We start from the raw sequence: 17294 nt of genomic DNA, 5'->3' as shown, positions 1-17294 counted from the left end.
AACGCTGATTAAAGCCTTTATCACATTCAAAACATTTGTATGGTTTATCTCCAGTATGGACTCCCTGATGGTTTTGAAGATTAGAGGCCCGAGAAAAGCTTTTACCACATATGCTACATTTATAGGGTTTCTCTCCCTTGTGGAGCCTCTGATGATAATGAAAATAAGAGTTCCAAATGAAACTTTTCCCACACACTTCACATTTGTACGGTTTCTCTCCTGTATGGATCCTCTGATGGGCATGAACATATGAACTTGAGCTGAAGGCCTTACCACATGAATCACATTTGTAGGGTTTCTCTCCTGTATGGACTCTCTGATGGTCTCGAAGATCTGAACTCTGATGATAGCCCTTACCACATATCTCACATTTGTAGGGTTTCTCTCCTCTATGTACTCTCTTATGGTAATGAAGATTTGAACTCTGACTAAAGGTCTTACCACATATCTTACATTTGTATGGCCTCTCTCCTGTGTGAACTCTCTGATGAGCCTGAAGATGTGAAATCTGAGTAAAGTCCTTACCACATGTCTCACATTTGTATGGTTTCTGTCCTGTGTGGACTCTTTGATGGGCTTTAAGGCTAGACTTACAGCTGAAGTTCTTATCACACAGGTCACATTTATATGGTTTCTCTCCAGTATGTATTCTATAATGGGCTTTAAGATTGGAGGCCCTACTAAAGCCCTTACCACACACCTCACATTGATATGATTTCTTTCTGGTATGGGTTCTCTGATGAAGACCAGAATTTTGATTATATACCCTATCGCATGTTTCCCAACTGTATGTTTTATCTCCATTGCGGGCTCCCTTATTGGCCTGAAGTTGTGATGTCTGACCTAAATCTTTATTGTACACTTCACATTTATAGGATTTCTCTCCAGTGTTGTCTGCACAGCAAATGTTAAGATCTAAGCTGTGATTGAAGCCCTTCCCACACCTGTCACACTTATAAGGCTTCTCTCCTGTGTGAATAAGTTCATTTGTGGGAAAGGAGTTCTGATTCGACCTCTCAGCACATACCTGACATCTGTAGGTTTTCTCTCTTGTGTTGACTTTCTGGTGAGTTTGCAGTTGTGAACTCTCACTGAGACCCTCACCACACCCATCATTCCTACAGTATTTCTCTCCTGTGTGAATACTCTCATGAATGGGCAGCACTGAGTTAAAACTGATGACCCTTCCACACTCAACACATTTATAAGGTTCTTGTCCTATGTGAAGTTGCTGATCAAGTTCAAGTTTACAGTCAATGCTGATGACTTTTCCATTCTCATCAAAGATTTGCTCTCTTCGGTGAATTACACTAAACTGGGATGATTTCAAGTCTTTTCCACAATTATTATGGCTAAATGCCTTTTCTCTTCTGTGTACCCCATGACCATCATGGTGGTGAGAGATCATTTTTGTGACAAATGGATCACATTTACACAGTCTATTTCTTATATGCATTTGATAATTCTGTGACTCTCTCAGATACATTTTCCTATTTGGAAACTCTGTATTTTGAATGCTACCAGTACTCTTCCCTTGAAGCTTCATTACATATTTCTCATTTTCTGAAACCTGAATAGATTCCCATGCCCCCATCTGAGAAGGGGAATCACCTTGTTTTAGCAACTTTGACCTCTTGCACTTAGGATTTGTTATCACATCTTGATTTCTGGCTAATTTACTTGTAGATTGTTTCCACATATGCCAGCATGTAAGGTCTTCAGGTAAAATGTAACTTAATGCTATTTCTTGAAGAGTCTCGACTTCATTTTTATTCCTGTTTCCTGGAAGGATAAGGAGAATCCAGAGATGATAGTGTGCAGAAGGTATCATGCAGAGAACCAAAGATTTCACATGCAGACCACACTGGAAGACCTATTCAACCACTGGAAAGTCCAGTTTGACTTTGTTTTTCCATGCCTATGGAAACAAAGTAGTCCTTTCCACTAAGTGTTTAATGGAACTCAATTAGAACTATACCAAGTCTTATTTATGGTCAAAGTATACAGATGGATCATCATGGTATGCTAATAATCCCCAAGGAGAAGAGGTGATGTACTCAGAAAATCTTTGCAAAAGATATATTTGCAAAAGAAAATATCTACTATTTCAATAAGGCACCCATAAGATGGCACTTTTATTTCTTTAATTTAGTCATTAAATCAACATGCCAATGACCTATATTTGAGACAATTTCCCTTTGACTTCAATGAATTTATAGTATACAATATTCCACTGGTGAACATTATAACCTGAAAAAACTTGGACAATTTCATTCCCATAGCTGACACTTGCAATGGAAGTGAACCTTTGTTAATTTTTGCTATGTAGCTGTTCTAAATGTTTGGATAAACATGGATGGCTAATATTATCTTCTAGACTTCATAGATATGTAACTGTACATACCAAAAGATGCTGCAACAACCAGTTAATAAGATGGCTCCCAATGACTCCTCTAGGTATAGATACGCTTTTAAATTCCCCTCCCACAGTGTATCAGAATTAGTTTTTAAAAGCAATAGAATATGGCACAAATGATGGTATGTCACTTCCAAGAATAGGTCATAAAAGACTTTGTGGTTTCTTCCTTCTGCTCTTGTGCTTCACTTGCTCTGGGGAAACCTGTTGCTATACCTTGCAGAGACTCAGGAAGCTCTAGTGAGAGGCCCATTTAACAAGAATATGCCTGCTGCCAAGAGCCAGTGAGGAAATGAGGCTTCTGGCCATGAACCATGTGAAGGAGCCCATCTTTGCAGCACATCCTCCAGCCCCAAGCATGCCTTTAAGTGACTGCAGCACAAGTTGACACCTTGCTGCAACCTCATGAGATGGTGAGCTACACTAAAGTGCTCCTGAATTTCTGACCCTCAGAAACCATGTAAGATAATAAATATTTGTTGATGTAAGTTGTTAAGTTGGGGTGGGAGTAGTTTGTTATAGTGTAATAGGTAACTGATATCTATCTTACAGGTATTTTACAAAATACAGACTTTGTGCTTGGGTGCTTCATAACAAAAGCCTAAAATTGTGGGAGTGGCTTTGGAAACAGGTAGCAGGGGGTAGCTAGAAAGCCTATTAGGAGAGGGTTAGTGAACTTCCATAAGATTTTTTGTAGAAGTCTGGATTTTGAGAAGGCTGGGGAGAAGCTAAAGGGAAGTGAGGAAATACAACTAGAAACTGGACAAAGGTGGATCCTCATGTAGTGGCAGAAAATTTAGCAAGACTGTTGCCTACAGTTATGTGGAAACTTAAAAAAAAATGTGTTTAATAAACTAGGTACTCTAGTTAGCCAGTGTTGAAGGTGCTGCGTAGTTTCTTCTTCCCACTTATAATAAAATAAGCAAGAGAAAATTAGCTAAACGAAGGACTTAAACTAAGCAGACTCAATAATTGCTGGGTTTAATATCTTGATGGTAAATGATGTTACTATTAAGAAATAGGGTGGGCCACGGTGGCTCAGCAGGTAAGAATGCTTGCCTGCCAAGGTTTGATTCCCGGTGCCTGCCCATGTAAAAAAAAAAAAAAAAAAAAAAAGAAATAACATCTGAGTAAAGATTAAATCCAGGACATTCTCAACAAATATGGTCTAAACATAAATTTAAGGGCATGAATGTAAAATTTTTTGTTAAGCCTTCAGAAATATCAAAGTTAGTGCCTCAGGGTAGGAAGCCCTCTAAAGAGTTCAAGTGTATGCCTGATCCTTTTGATCTAAATGGTATTATTTTTTATCTTCAACAGAAAGTGCTCCCATCTGTTTGCAAGGGTCTGAGGAAGGAGCAAAGGATAGGAAATGAATTCAGAGAGTTAGTGGGTGGCTGGGTTATGTAAAGCCCTTGGAAGCCATTGTAAGGATTTTGTATTTTGCTGAGTAAAATGGGAAAGCATGGGGCAGCTTTGAGCAAAGAAATGACCATCATCTGATTTACATTTTAAAGGACTCCTCTGGCTACTGTGCAGAGAATGAACTATAAGAGGGTAAAAGTGGAAGTAGGGTGGCAGAGAAAAAGGTGTTCTAATCAAAGTACAGCATTGAAACATCAGGGGCTTGGGCCAGGTGGTATCAAAGAGATGGTGAGAAGTAGAGGACCCAGGGTTGTTAATTACAAAGCAAGGATGTGGCTGCATGGTTCTCACCTGAATGTTGATCCTGTATTTCTGACTCCATCCTTAAAAGTTCCTCTTCTTTCCCCAAATGTAATATGATATCTTGCTTGAAGGGTTGATATCCTGTGAAAAGGAAATGGCATATGTATGAGATGAATACATCAAAGGCAAAAATTACCTAAATTTTACTTCCAATTCCATAATTTTCATGTCTCTGAAGTGGGTTAAATTATGGTTTCCCTACAGTTTTCACTGCAACCTGCAAGTGTGACTTTATTTAGAAAAAGGGTCTTTAGAGATGTAATTAAGATCTTGAAAGGAGATCTCCCTGAATGAGAGAGGGCCTAAGTCCAATGACCATCACCTTAGAAGAGACTGAGAGGCAGAAGGAGTGAAAAAAAATCCACAGGGATGAAAAGGCCATGTGATGATGAAGGCAGGGAATGGAGTGATGCTTAAGGAATGCCAGGAGCCTCCAGAAGCTGGAAGGATTCTTCTCTAGAGCTGTGGAGGGAGAGTAGCCCTGCCGACACATTAATTTTGGACTTCTGGCCTCCACAACTACAAAATAATACATTTCTGTTCTCTTAATCAATGTAGTTTCTCATCATTTGTTCAGACAGCCCTAGGAAACTAATATAAGTTCTAAGGAATATTTTTCAAAATTTTGATGGGGACTGTATTGTAATAAATACCTTTTATGCTATGATCCAGTATACAAATCCATTAATGTAAATCACTGCATCAAGTGATCAAATGATCTGATTCTAACCATTATCTATTCTTATCACATCCTCCCCGTTTTTATTCACAATTATTGTTGCACAATATACAGTTCCTAAGAAGAAGCTATGATATTCCTATTCTATTCTATTTCATCAAACATCATTATGATGCAACTAAAGAATTGATTTCATAACCCATAATATGTCACAACTGCAATTTGAAAAAATAGATAAGGTATAGACAAATTGTCCCACAGGAATTAGAAAATTCAGATCCTTAAGTTCAGGGAAGCATTTCAAGAGTCCTGAAGTCTTAAACACCTGAGGACACAAAGACACTTCAGGGGGATAACATTTAGTACAGAGGGCTTCTCTCCTCACCCACAGAGAGCAGGTTCCTGAAGTTCTCCACCATCACATCTTGGTACAGTTTCTTCTGGGTGGGATCCAGCAGCACCAGTTCTTCTTTGGTGAACACCACAGCTATATCCTTGAATGTCACTGCCTCCTACAATATGAAACACAACTCATCTTAAACTCAGTGTCCAGGGGGTGCAAGGGTAGTTAAGTGGTAAAATTCTCACCTGCCATGCGGGAGACCCGGTGTGCTGGTTTAAAAGGAAGTATGCCCCCTAGGAAAGCCATGTTTTAATCAAAATATCATTTCATAAAGGTAGAATAATCTCTATTCAATACTGTATGTTTGAAACTATAATCAGATCATCTCCCTGGATGATGTGATATACTCAAGAGTGGTTGTTAAATGGGATTAGGTGATGACATGTCTCCACCCATTTGGATGGGTCTTGATTGGTTTATTGGAGTCCTATAAAAGAGGAAATATTTTGGAGAATGAGAGATTCAGAGAGAGCAGAGAATGCTGCAGCACCATGAAGCAGAGAGTCCACCAGCCAGTGACCTTTGGAGATGAAGAAGGAAAATGCCTCCTGGGGAGCTTCATGGAACTGGAAGCCAGGAGAGAAAGCTATATGACACTGTATTTGCCATGTGCCCTTCCAGCTGAGAGAAGCCCTGACTGTGTTCACCATGTGCCTGCTCATTTGAGAGAGAAACCCTGAACTTCATTGGCCTTCTTGAATCAAGGTATCTTTCCCTGGATGCCTGTGACTGGACATTTCTATAGACTTGTAACTGGGACATTTTCTTGGCCTTAGGACTGTAAACTTGCAACTCATTAAATTCTCACTTTTAAAAGCCATTCTGTTTCTGGTATATTGCATTCCAGCAGCTAGCAAACTAGAACACCCGGGTTCATGCATGTCCCAAAAACAAACAAGCAAAGAAAGGAAAACAAAACAGAACAATTCAAGAAAAATGATGCTGAAATAATGGGATACTCTCTTGGAAAAAGAATGAAATATGATCCCCACCATACAGTATACAAAAAAGAAAAAACAACTCTGTCCACTGGAACAAGGCCAGCACTGAGAAGATAGAAGATGTGTGGAAAGCTGTTCTGGATTCTGGGGAACCTGAGTTAACTTTAAGTACTTTCCTCCTCTTCCATATTCCACACATGACTTTCCACAATCACACCAAAAGTTTGTGCAACTAAAAAAATAATCCCTGGGAGGAACCAGCCCTGGCTGGGAGGTGGCAACTCCAGGGTCCAGTGCCAGGGCTCTCTGGGCTTCAGTGAGGCCTCCCCAGACCCCATCTTCTGGCAGCTGTGAGTTTGTGGTGGCTATGGCTGCCATCACCCCAGCTGTAACCACCTCTTCCTCCTCCTTCTGGGCCAGCCTGATTCCCTTCTAGCTGTCATCTCATCATGGGCTGGGCCAATGGTGTCCTTTCTTCTCACGGAGCTGCTCCTACAGCCACTGCCTCCTCATTCATCCTCGCGTACCATAGGTGGCACAGGCTCTAAGAAGTCCAACCCGGGTGTGCTACTGGAAGCTAGTTGTACCAGGAGCTGGTACCAGCCTCAGGACTTCAGCTGAATGCAGCTTGAAGGCTGCTTTCACAAGTAAGGTCTATACAAAGACTTGCTAAAGCCATTACTGCTTCCCATGCAGGATAGAGGTATTTGAGTCTTGTGCTGTCCATGCTTACAAACAAGTGGCTCCTCTATTAACCAGAGAATTTTCATCCTTGAACCTTCCCATCGTGTGTTCCTCCCTTGATGTGCACTTTCCAGGGTGGATATATATAGGACACCTTTGTATGACCTTCATATTGACCAAAAGATTTACACAGAACTATGGAAGACAGGAATGTTTAAATGCATGTCTCTGCATTTGCCTCACACAGCTAAAGCCATGGAAAATCATAAGGATATGTTTACTGTTATTCCTGTACTGGCTGGAGCTTTGAATGCCAAAAGCACAGGAATTTGGAAAACTCTTCTGTAAATATCTAGCAGATCCTAGTAAGTGGTTTCCTCTGATTTCTGCCATTGGGGTCAAAGGCTCTGTTACAGTTACTGTGATGAATCCCAGGGGAAGATTTATAGATCCCTGAACATCTAGATAAACTGGATATGAGTATTTTAGTAAATTAGACCCTGCATCTTTTAGCAATTACTTGAAGAAATACCATAATACAATATGTAGAAGATGTCCCATTGGGGTGTTATTAAATGCTATTACAGAGCTCCAGAAGAATGGAATGAATATGAGCCTTTCCTTTTTGAAATATACCCAGTCAAGCCAGTGTAGAAACTGGCAAGACAGTTTTGTGAGTCAAGCAGCTGGAATACTCACAGTCCACTGAAGCTCTGAATCCTCAGGGATGCTACCTGCACATACTCATACTCTGTCTGGGTCCCAGCCTAGGCCTTACAAAAATACTGTTCTAGTCTGCCAAACCTGCCAGGATGTAACACACCAGAGATGGATTACCTTTTAATAAAAGGATTTATTTAGTTAAAAAAATATAGCTCTTCAGCTAACTTTCATTTGAGGTTCTCTCTTACAAGGGAAGGCACAGGGCAATCTCTGCTGCCCTTCTCTCCAGGCTTTTGGGTCCCAACAGCTTCCCCTGGGTTGATTCCTTTCTGCATCTCCAGAGATCTGGGCTGAGCTGTAAGTGCTGAGATGAGATATGCTGAGCTGCTTGGGCTGCGCTGCATTAGGCTCTCTCTTTTAAGCTTCCCATGAATTAAATTAAATATCAGTCATCGAGGAAGACACTTCCCTTAGAGACTGCAGATGTATTCAGCCATACATGAGTTTCACAAGCCAGTGATTCAAATCCACAGCAACCGAACTAGGCACCATCACCTGGCCAAGTTGACACCTGAACCTAACTACCACAGATACTGTTCCTGGTTTGGGGGGATTCTGAAACCTCAAACAAATAGAACTTTTTTTTCTTCTTTTCTAGTAGGTGTAGTGCTTCCTTAATTTCAACTTATTAAAAAATGTTTTATTGTTTAGGGCAGTGGAAGGCAGGCAGGAATCAAAATATGATAAAGAAAAAAAGATGACAATATAAAGGCGCAGTTATGACAGTTTTTTTTTTTTTTTTTTTTTTTTTTAAAGGAAAGACAGAGAGAAGGAAGGAAGGATAGAAGGAAGGAAGGAAGGAAGAAAGGGAAACATTTTTAAACATTTTCTTGTTTTATTGTATTCTGTTTCTCCGTTTTTGTTACATGGGCTGGGGCCGGGAATCGAACCGAGGTCCTCCGGCATAGCAGGCAAGCACTTTGCCCGCTGAGCCACCGCGGCCCGCCCTGACAGTTTTTTTAAAGTAACCTGTAAAACATTTACCATATCCTAAATTTGCACTCTTTATAGACTTGTGCACATATATTCTGCTTTCAGTATAGTTTTGCGAACTGTATACAAAGAAGAGTGGAAGCTTTCTAATAAATAAATTGAATTTATAAATGATCTGTATTAGATTATAATAAATCTTCAGTTATAGACAACTACTACCTGTGTTATACAACAGATACCATCTATTTTAGTTGCAAATAAAAGGCTACATTATTACAAATAATAATAATGATCCTTGTATATTTAAGTTGTTGTCACCAATGAGTAAGCCTACAGTAAGTCCCCCAGAACTGAACCTCTTTAATCAAAGAGTATACACATTTCAAAGTTGGATTGTACTACCAAATTGTCCCAGAACTGTTGCTTCAATTTAGTTCCAACAGGGTTTAATAATTTTCATCTTTCCTTTCTCACTCATACATTCATTAAAGTTGGGAGTATCACTTTGTTACCCTTCAACAAACCAAAAGGCCTTCAGTCACCCTTCCTGGGGAGTTATATAAATCATTCCCTGTGTTCTCAAGGCACATGCCACCTGTCTATGACAACCATCTATGAGAGCACTCAGAGGGCTGAAGTTAATATCAAAGTTTCTCAAACCACAACACCTCAGTTTAAGTTCCAAAGCTCTACCTCTTACTAACCACATGATGTCAGACAGAGACATTCCTTAAATTCTCAATTTCTTCATCTGAAGAGAGGTACCTGCCAGGTCTCAGAAAAACAACTTGACATATAAAATGGAGTCTGGACCTTTTCAGCTTCTCTCTTACAGCAACTTCCCTGACAGGACCTGATGTTGCAGCAAGATAGATGAGCATGGACATGCCAACACTGCAGACCAGAAGCAAGACCAGATAACCATGAGCATGAAGTCATGGTCTGCTCCAGCTTGATAATGCCTGGCAATGCCTGCTGCTCACACCACCCCCAACCCTTGTTTCCTTAAAAAACCTGGCCCTCAGAAAGAAGGCCAGAGCTATCTCCTTCCTTTGCACTAGCTCTCACTCTGTCATTCTGCTCAATAAATCTGTGTTGCTTTGACTCATTGTCATGCATGTATTCCTTAACGACCCTGTGCCTGACATTTGGTGCCAAAACCGGGATGGGGTCTGACTGAGGTTTAACTTTCCAGCCCCTCGGGGCTATGGGACCACCTTCCAGTCAACCCTGTTCAGAGATTGGACTGAGGTTTGAGTTTCCAGCCCCTCAGGGCTATGGGAGCAGTCTTCCAGTCAACTCCATGCCCCAAACAGCATGGTCATTCTGGTTTCCATGCACTTGACGGCTTGAACATTTTCTGACATGGGTGTGTTGTGACCATTTTGATGTGGTGTCAGCTCACCTCCACAGCATTTGAACATCTCCAACTAATCTGGCCCTAGGTAACTGATGCCTTTCTGGCCAGATCCCCCATGAGAGTTTTGTCCAGTGTCCCGGCGACACCTTGGCTCACCTCAAGTGTGCCTGGCCTAAAGCCCGAGCTTGGTCCAAACTCTGCAGCCTTATGAACATTTTCCCCATGCAGTGATAAAACAAAACAAACAAACAAAAAAACAGCTCATGGGATGCCCTGAGTGAAAGACACATTTTACTAATCCCTGACAACAAACCAGGAATACCTGCTTTGTTGTGGCAATTGGATCTTGGATCTGGGTAGTTAGTGTCTTAAAGCTACACTTAAAGCTACACCAGCCCATAAGCCACCAATGGTGCTGGTAGCTTCTGTAAGCCTCCTGTCTGCAGGGCCCCAACAAGAGTCAGAATGTCCCAAATGCAATTCCCTAGGGAAACCATAAGGCTTCAGCAGAGCTGGTTAACAGTCAGCCTTGAAAGGAGCAGTTAAACATAAGTCTCCACAAGCAGACCTCCATAAGCCTCCTGCAAGCAAAATCCCTAGCATGTAGCAAGCCTCCCGCTTTATATTAAAAATTAGCAAACAATCATGGGTAATACCCTAACAGTTCTTGATTCTACCCCTCCTGGATATTTACTTCGTAACTTCAGTAAACTTCAATTAAGAAAGAAAATAAAGTCAGAAAAACTTATTTTTCTCTGCAATTTGGCTTGGCTACAATACCCTTTAGAATCACAAAAACTCTGACCAGAAAATGGCACCTTTGATTGGCAAACAACTAGCTGAATTGGACCCCAATGTCCACACCAACCAGACAAGGGACCTCAACCAACAGTTCATGCATGCCTACTGGAGCACTTAAACTTAGGATCTCCAAAACCAGCCCCAACATAGGATGAGTACTTTAGCCTGCTGTATCTGTGGCACTTTTTATCCTTTTATTTGCATTTGTTCTTCAGCTAGCAATTTTAGCTCTCCTAGAAGAAATCTACCTTAGCTATTTCCCAGAAACTAACTTTATCCTAATTTGGTGGTAGAAATATCCACAGCAAAATAACTCTTCTTCCTCTATCCAGTGCTAGGGTATATTCAGTTCTCTGGCCTTATGAGTAATTTTTCTTCCATTCTCACCATTCTGCAAATAATCTCTAACAATCTAGCCTGGCCACCCCTCAAATGTCCCCTCTATCTACACACCCTTTTAGAATTCATTACTGACCTTTGGCTTCAGGGAGATTTACAAGATATCACCCCTGATCAAATTACCTTATACTCCTTCATTTTCATCCTCCTAACAGCTGATCTCTTGCTTGTTTGACATATTTTCACCATGTTACTCTTCCAACTTACATTATTCTTCCTTCCTTACTCAACAGTCTTCTCAGCTCCAGCACCCCTTTGCACCTGTCACCCCAAACATTGCCACAACCCTTAATAAAATACACTACTGGATATTTCCAAAGTCTGTACATTCTACTTCTCTATCAAAGTCTTTCCAGTAAGCATAGAAATGCTGTCTAAAATTACTCCCTAATATTATGGATTCAAAGTACTTTATGCAGGGGACCAACCCAAGCACATGGAACATATAATTAGAACTGAAACAAGGTATAAAAGAGAAGCAGGGTCAGAAACAAAGTCAAGAAAAAATCCCACATGGACACATCCAAGAAGCCTGTTCCCACTGAAACAGACTAATGGACAGACCCTATCTATGCTTCCCCCATTACTCTTCCAAACCCCACACTACCTATTTAGGACATTTCAATACTTCTTTTTGTAACTTTTCATAACCTAATTTTTAACTCAGACCTCCTCAAATGGGTACCTGACACCTAAACCATTTCACCATACTAACCAACCAAATTAGTATTTTATTTGGGGGCACTGAATTATATAACTCTATAGGCCAATACACTGAGGATATAATCCAATTACCTAGCCCTATAAATAATACACTGGTATTTGGGCTAGGAACCTGCTCAGGCCAATGTTTCAATCTAAACAATCATAAAATCACTAAGACTAAAATAACTATATCAGAACAGTCAAATATTCAAAGTCTCCTACTAAAACCCTGCCAAATCACAATTCTTGACTGTTTCAGCTGCACTAAAACTAGCACAGGTAAAGTAATGGAAGGCCCTACCAACCTAACTGCTAATACCTCATTCCCAGCAGTACCAAAAAGAAACAATTTACTCCAACTCCTCTTCTACAATACACTATGTAAAGTACATCAAACACTTAAGCCCTGTAAACCCTTTTATTCTCCCCTATGTCATGATGAACTATTCACAAGCTGGGATAGTTTCAACCCCATAACTGCCTTCCTCCCTATAAACTCTCACCAAGTTTTGCTTAAAGGACCCTCTGTAGCTCTTTCTATGATAGGCACAGGGTATTATTTCTTATGGGGAGACACAGTTCCTGATGACTGACAGGAACCTGTACTATTGTTGCACAAGCCCCTGAAGCCCAAATCTTAACACCTTCTGAAATGGCTTCCTCAGGGCCAATTCCCAATCTTGGGATCCTTTCTTGAAAACCATCTCAACAAACCTCTAAAACAGACTCCTAGGCATGTCAGAGGACACTTCAGCCTCATTCTAGAAAACCCAGGGCTAGGTCACACTATATATTGAAGCTTTTTCTGGTTTGTTGGCATCCCCCTACTAGAAGCTTCTATTTAAAACATATCCTGAATGATGCAGCAATCATAGAATGCTACCATCCAGGCTCTAGAAGAACAAGAACAATCTTTAAATATCTCAGCTGAAGCAATCCTACAAAATAGAAGCTCGCTGGATGTTCTAACCACAAGGGCAGGGAGAACTTGTGCTATAATAAATGAAACAATACTTTTACATCAATAGTACAAGGAAAGTAGAACAAAATTTTAAAATACTAAGAAAGAATGTGGCCATAGTAATAGCTTAGCAAAAGCAGATGCAAATTCATCTTGGCTAGAAAACTTTCTCTCAAATTTTCTTTCATTCTTCTCCACCCCTCTACAAGCTATCCTGCTTTCCCTCATTGGACCCTTCATTATCCTCCTATTAATTTTCTTCCTACCTCCCTGCCTCTTACAATGTCAATCTATATTTATTCACAGGTCAGTAGTGGCTGTAGCAAACCAGCAACAATCTGAAAACATACTCTTGTTATGACAAAAATTTGAAGACCTGCTCTGGTCATAGCAAAAACATCACGACCAGCCTGCTCCAACAAAAGACACCCAGAAGTCCAATCAATAATGCCCTGGATCAGTTCAAAGCAATTCTTCCCCCAACTTTGCCTGAACTCAGCAGAACTAACCAGAAAAAGAATATGACGTCCCTGCTCCTTCTAAAATTGTAAAGTTGCTTTCAGCTGGGCTAAGACATTCCCCCAAACCTAAACACAGCTCCAGCTAATTTTATTAAAATAAAAAGACAGGTATGTCAGGTCTCAGAAAACACTTGACATATAAAATGGAATCTGTGACCTTTTCAGCTTCTCTTTTACATCAACTTCCCTTTCAGGACCTGATGTGGCAGCAAGATAGATAAGCATGGACATGCCAACTCCACAGACCAGAAAACCATGAGCATGAGGTCATGGTCTGCTCTAGCCTGATAATGCCTGGTGAAACCTGCAGCTCACATCACCCCTACCCATTTTTTTTAACCCCCACCCACTTTTTCCTTTAAAAATCTGGCCCTCAGAAAGAAGGCTAGAGCCATCTCCTTCCTTTACATTTGCTGTTATTCTGCTCAATAAATCTGTGTTGCTTGGACTTGCTTTCAAGTGTGGATACCTTAACAACCCTGTGTCTGACAGTATCCACCTCAGAAGATCCTCTATAGATTAATGAATGCACCTGAGATTCTTAGAATTGTGTATTCCATTTTAGCAGCCATCAGCTACATGTGGCTATGTACATTTAAATCAATTAAAACTGAAATGAAATTTAAAATTCAGTTTATTGGTCACATTAGCCACATTAATCAAAAGAAGGCATGTAAGGCTAAACCAATATAAAAATGTAATCATACACTGACCACACCAGCAGCAACCACACTCCTAGGCATTTAACCCAGAGAAATAAAAATACATCCACACAGAAACCTGTACACGACTGTCCACAGCCACTATTTTCTAAATAGCCCAAAACAGGAATTTATCCAGATCCTTCAGTGGGTGAATGGTTAAACAGAATGAGGTACCCCAGAGTATGGAATACCATTCAGCAATAAAAGGAATGAATTACATGCTGTTTGGACAGAACTTAAGGACAATACTCTAAGTGAAAAAAAAAGCCAATTTCAAGAGTTTACAAACTGTATAATTCCATTTGTATAAAATTTTTAAAATGGCAACATATCAGACATGGTCGACAGACTGGTAGTTGCCAGGGGTTAAGGATGGTGGAAGGGGGGAGTATGGCTGTCACTATAATGGGCTTACAGGAAGAGGTCTTTGTGGTGATGGAATAGTTCTGTATCTTGACTGGAAGTGGTGGTTACACAAGTCTACACATGTGCTAAAAGACACTGAGCTGTAGATGCACATTAAACCAACATCAAATTTTGTTTCCATATTGTACTATAGACCCTTAAGTCATAACTACTGGGGAACACTGGGTAGAGGGTACATGGGACTACTATCTTTGCACCTTCTCTTGAATCACTTTTATAACTTTAATTGTAATTGCTCTGGTACTACATGATACACACATATCACAGTCTACTGTTATCAAAATTTTCTAGTTTGAGGGAAGTATAGGAATCTTACTTCCCTATAATTCATTTACACTATTCCACTTATAATTTCCTTAAATATTTCCTCTACATATGTTTAGAACCACATCAGATAATGTTATCAGTTTTGCTTCAACCAGGAAACATAATAGAAAACTCAAGACTAGGACAGTCTATTGTATTTAACTCTCTTTGTACCTATTCTATTGTTCTTTCTTCCTTCCTGGAGGCCCAAGACTCTTTCTGTTCTCATTCCTTTCTGTTTAAAGAATTTCCTTTAGCTATTCTTACAGAGCAAACAGTTCACTGGCAAGAAGTATAACACTAGGGGTTTATTTTAATTTCATTTTTTTTGATACCTATGAATTTTGCCCTACCATGTGTGAATAGAAGATAATACAAATCAATGCTAAAAACAAAACAGAAGCTAAATGCAAAAGAAAAGAAGAAATAAAAAAGCAAATAACTTGCACACAACAAACATCTGTTATCCTCCTTTATCTTTCACAAATAAAAGAAAACAATATGTCTAACCTTTCAAAAAGAGATGTCATTTTTTTTAAGAGATGTCATTCTAAGAGATAAAATTTGAAACTCAACTTAGCTGAAAACTAGTCATTTTCTTTTGCTCCTCTGGAGGAGTTAAGAGTCCTGGGGAGGCAGAGCTCAGAAAAGAGCCATGAGACACAGGCCCTATACCATATGAATTTTTTTAAAAAAGGGATAATGTTTAAAGTCCAAAGTCCTCAGTCCATCAAGACTGTCAATTTCAGATACTTTCATTAAAAGAAAGATATTAAGAGAAAAAGATATAACACACTCTAACCAAACGGGAAATCTATATCTTAACTTTTGTCCCTTGCCCCATTACTTACCCCTGCTGTTCCTCTGGTACTGCTGATGTTTTCCTGATAAACATAGCCCATAGCATACAACAGCAGTTTACCCCTGTAGGGTGCACTCTTTGTAAATGAATACCACTGAAGTAGTTCTTGCAAGAAATTATTTATCTTTCTAGTGTTAATCAGTGGGACACATAGGTGTATACAACCCCTTTCAATCATGTTCACCTTCAATATGGTAATAATACTTATAGACCCACTAGAGAATGGACCTCATTTCCATCTCTTCCCTTACATTTGAGTACAACCTCATTAGCTAACTGTTCACCCATCTCTCCCTTCAATGTATCTCTAAGTTCCCTAAATTCTGTATTATAAGCCCCTGATTTTACCTTTACATGGTCACAAGAGTAGAGTCATACTATACAAAAGTATCTATTTTTTTTGTGTCTGGCTTATTTCATTCAGCATAATGTCCTCCAGACTCACTCATTTTGTGATGTGCTTCAGGTCATCATTATGCCTTAGTACTGCATAATATTCCATTGTATGTATATACCACATTTTGTTAACCCACTTGTCTGTTGATGGGTATTTAGATTGAGCATTTGGCAATTGTGTACATCAGTGTGAAAATGTCTCTTTGTGTCACTGTTTTCATCTCTTCTGAGTATATATACCAAATACTGCTATTGCTGGGTCATAAAGCAAATTGATATGTAGTTTCCTAAGAAACTGTCAAACTGTCTTCCACAGCAGCTGTGCCAGTATACATTCCCACAAGCAGTAGATAAATGCCCCAATTTCTCTACATCCTCTCCAATATTTGTAGTTTCCTGTTTAATAGCAGCCATTCTTACAGGTGTGAGGTGGTATCTCATTGTAGTCTTGATGTGCATTTCCCTTACAGCCAATAAAAATGACTATATCTTCATGTGTTTTTGAGCCATCTGTATTTGCTCTTCAGAAAAATGCCTATTCATATCTTTAGACTATTTTATAATTGGGTTGTTCTTTTGTTGTTGAGTTGTATGATTTCTTTATCAAACCTTTGTTAAAGTGTGATATCCAAATGTTTTCTCCCATTGAGTTGGCTGCCTCTTCACATTTTTGACAAAGCCTTTCGAGGTGCAGAAGCATTTGATTTTGAGGCATTCCCATTCATGTACTTTTTCTTTTCTTGCTTGTGTTTTGGGTGAAAAGTTTAGGAAGCTACCTCATATTACTAGGGTTGAAGATGTTTCCCTACATTTTCTTCTAGTGACTTTATGGTGCCAGTTCCTGTATTAAGGTGTTTGATCCACTTTGAATTAATTTTTGTAAAAGGTGAAAAGTAAGGGTCCTCTTTCATTCTTCTGGCTATTGATATCCAATTCTCCCATGCCCATTTATTGAAAAGGCTATTTTGCCCCAGTTCAGTGGATTTTGGGACCTTGTCAAAAATCAGTTGATCACAGATTTTGTAGTCTTTCTGAAGTCTCAATTCGAGTCCATCAGTCAATACTTCTTTCTTTGTGCATGTACCATGCTGTTCTGACCACTGTGGCTTTGTAATAAGTTTTAAAGTCAGGAAGTGTTAATCCTTCTACTTCATTCTTTTTTAGGATCCTTTTACCTATTCAGGGTCTCTTTCTCTTCCAGATGAATTTGGTAACAAGCTTTTCCACATCTTCAATTTTGATTGGTACTACATTGAATCTGTAGATCAATTTAGAATTGACATTAAGATGTCAATTTATATTTAATCTTTCTATCTATGAGCAGGGATTGTCTCCCTTATTCTTGA

The 17294-nt window shown here is 39.6% G+C and overlaps 1 protein-coding gene and 1 pseudogene across 1 annotated transcript in view; one reads left to right on the top strand and one right to left on the bottom strand.

Moving 5' to 3' along the window:
* The window catches only part of LOC143659037 (uncharacterized), a 50084-nt gene that overhangs the window by 7930 nt on the left and 24860 nt on the right, over nucleotides 1-17294 (bottom strand). Inside the window, 3 exon segments of the mRNA XM_077131540.1 lie at nucleotides 1-1782; nucleotides 4133-4225; nucleotides 5209-5335. Coding sequence (XP_076987655.1) covers nucleotides 1-1782; nucleotides 4133-4225; nucleotides 5209-5335 — 2002 coding nt within the window.
* Nucleotides 6887-7560, top strand: LOC143659040 (protein MEMO1-like; annotated as a pseudogene).

Source organism: Tamandua tetradactyla, chromosome 16, assembly GCF_023851605.1.
Source record: "Tamandua tetradactyla isolate mTamTet1 chromosome 16, mTamTet1.pri, whole genome shotgun sequence".
NCBI classification, from domain to species: Eukaryota; Metazoa; Chordata; class Mammalia; order Pilosa; family Myrmecophagidae; genus Tamandua; species Tamandua tetradactyla.
This window is presented reverse-complemented; position numbering and strand designations above follow the sequence as displayed.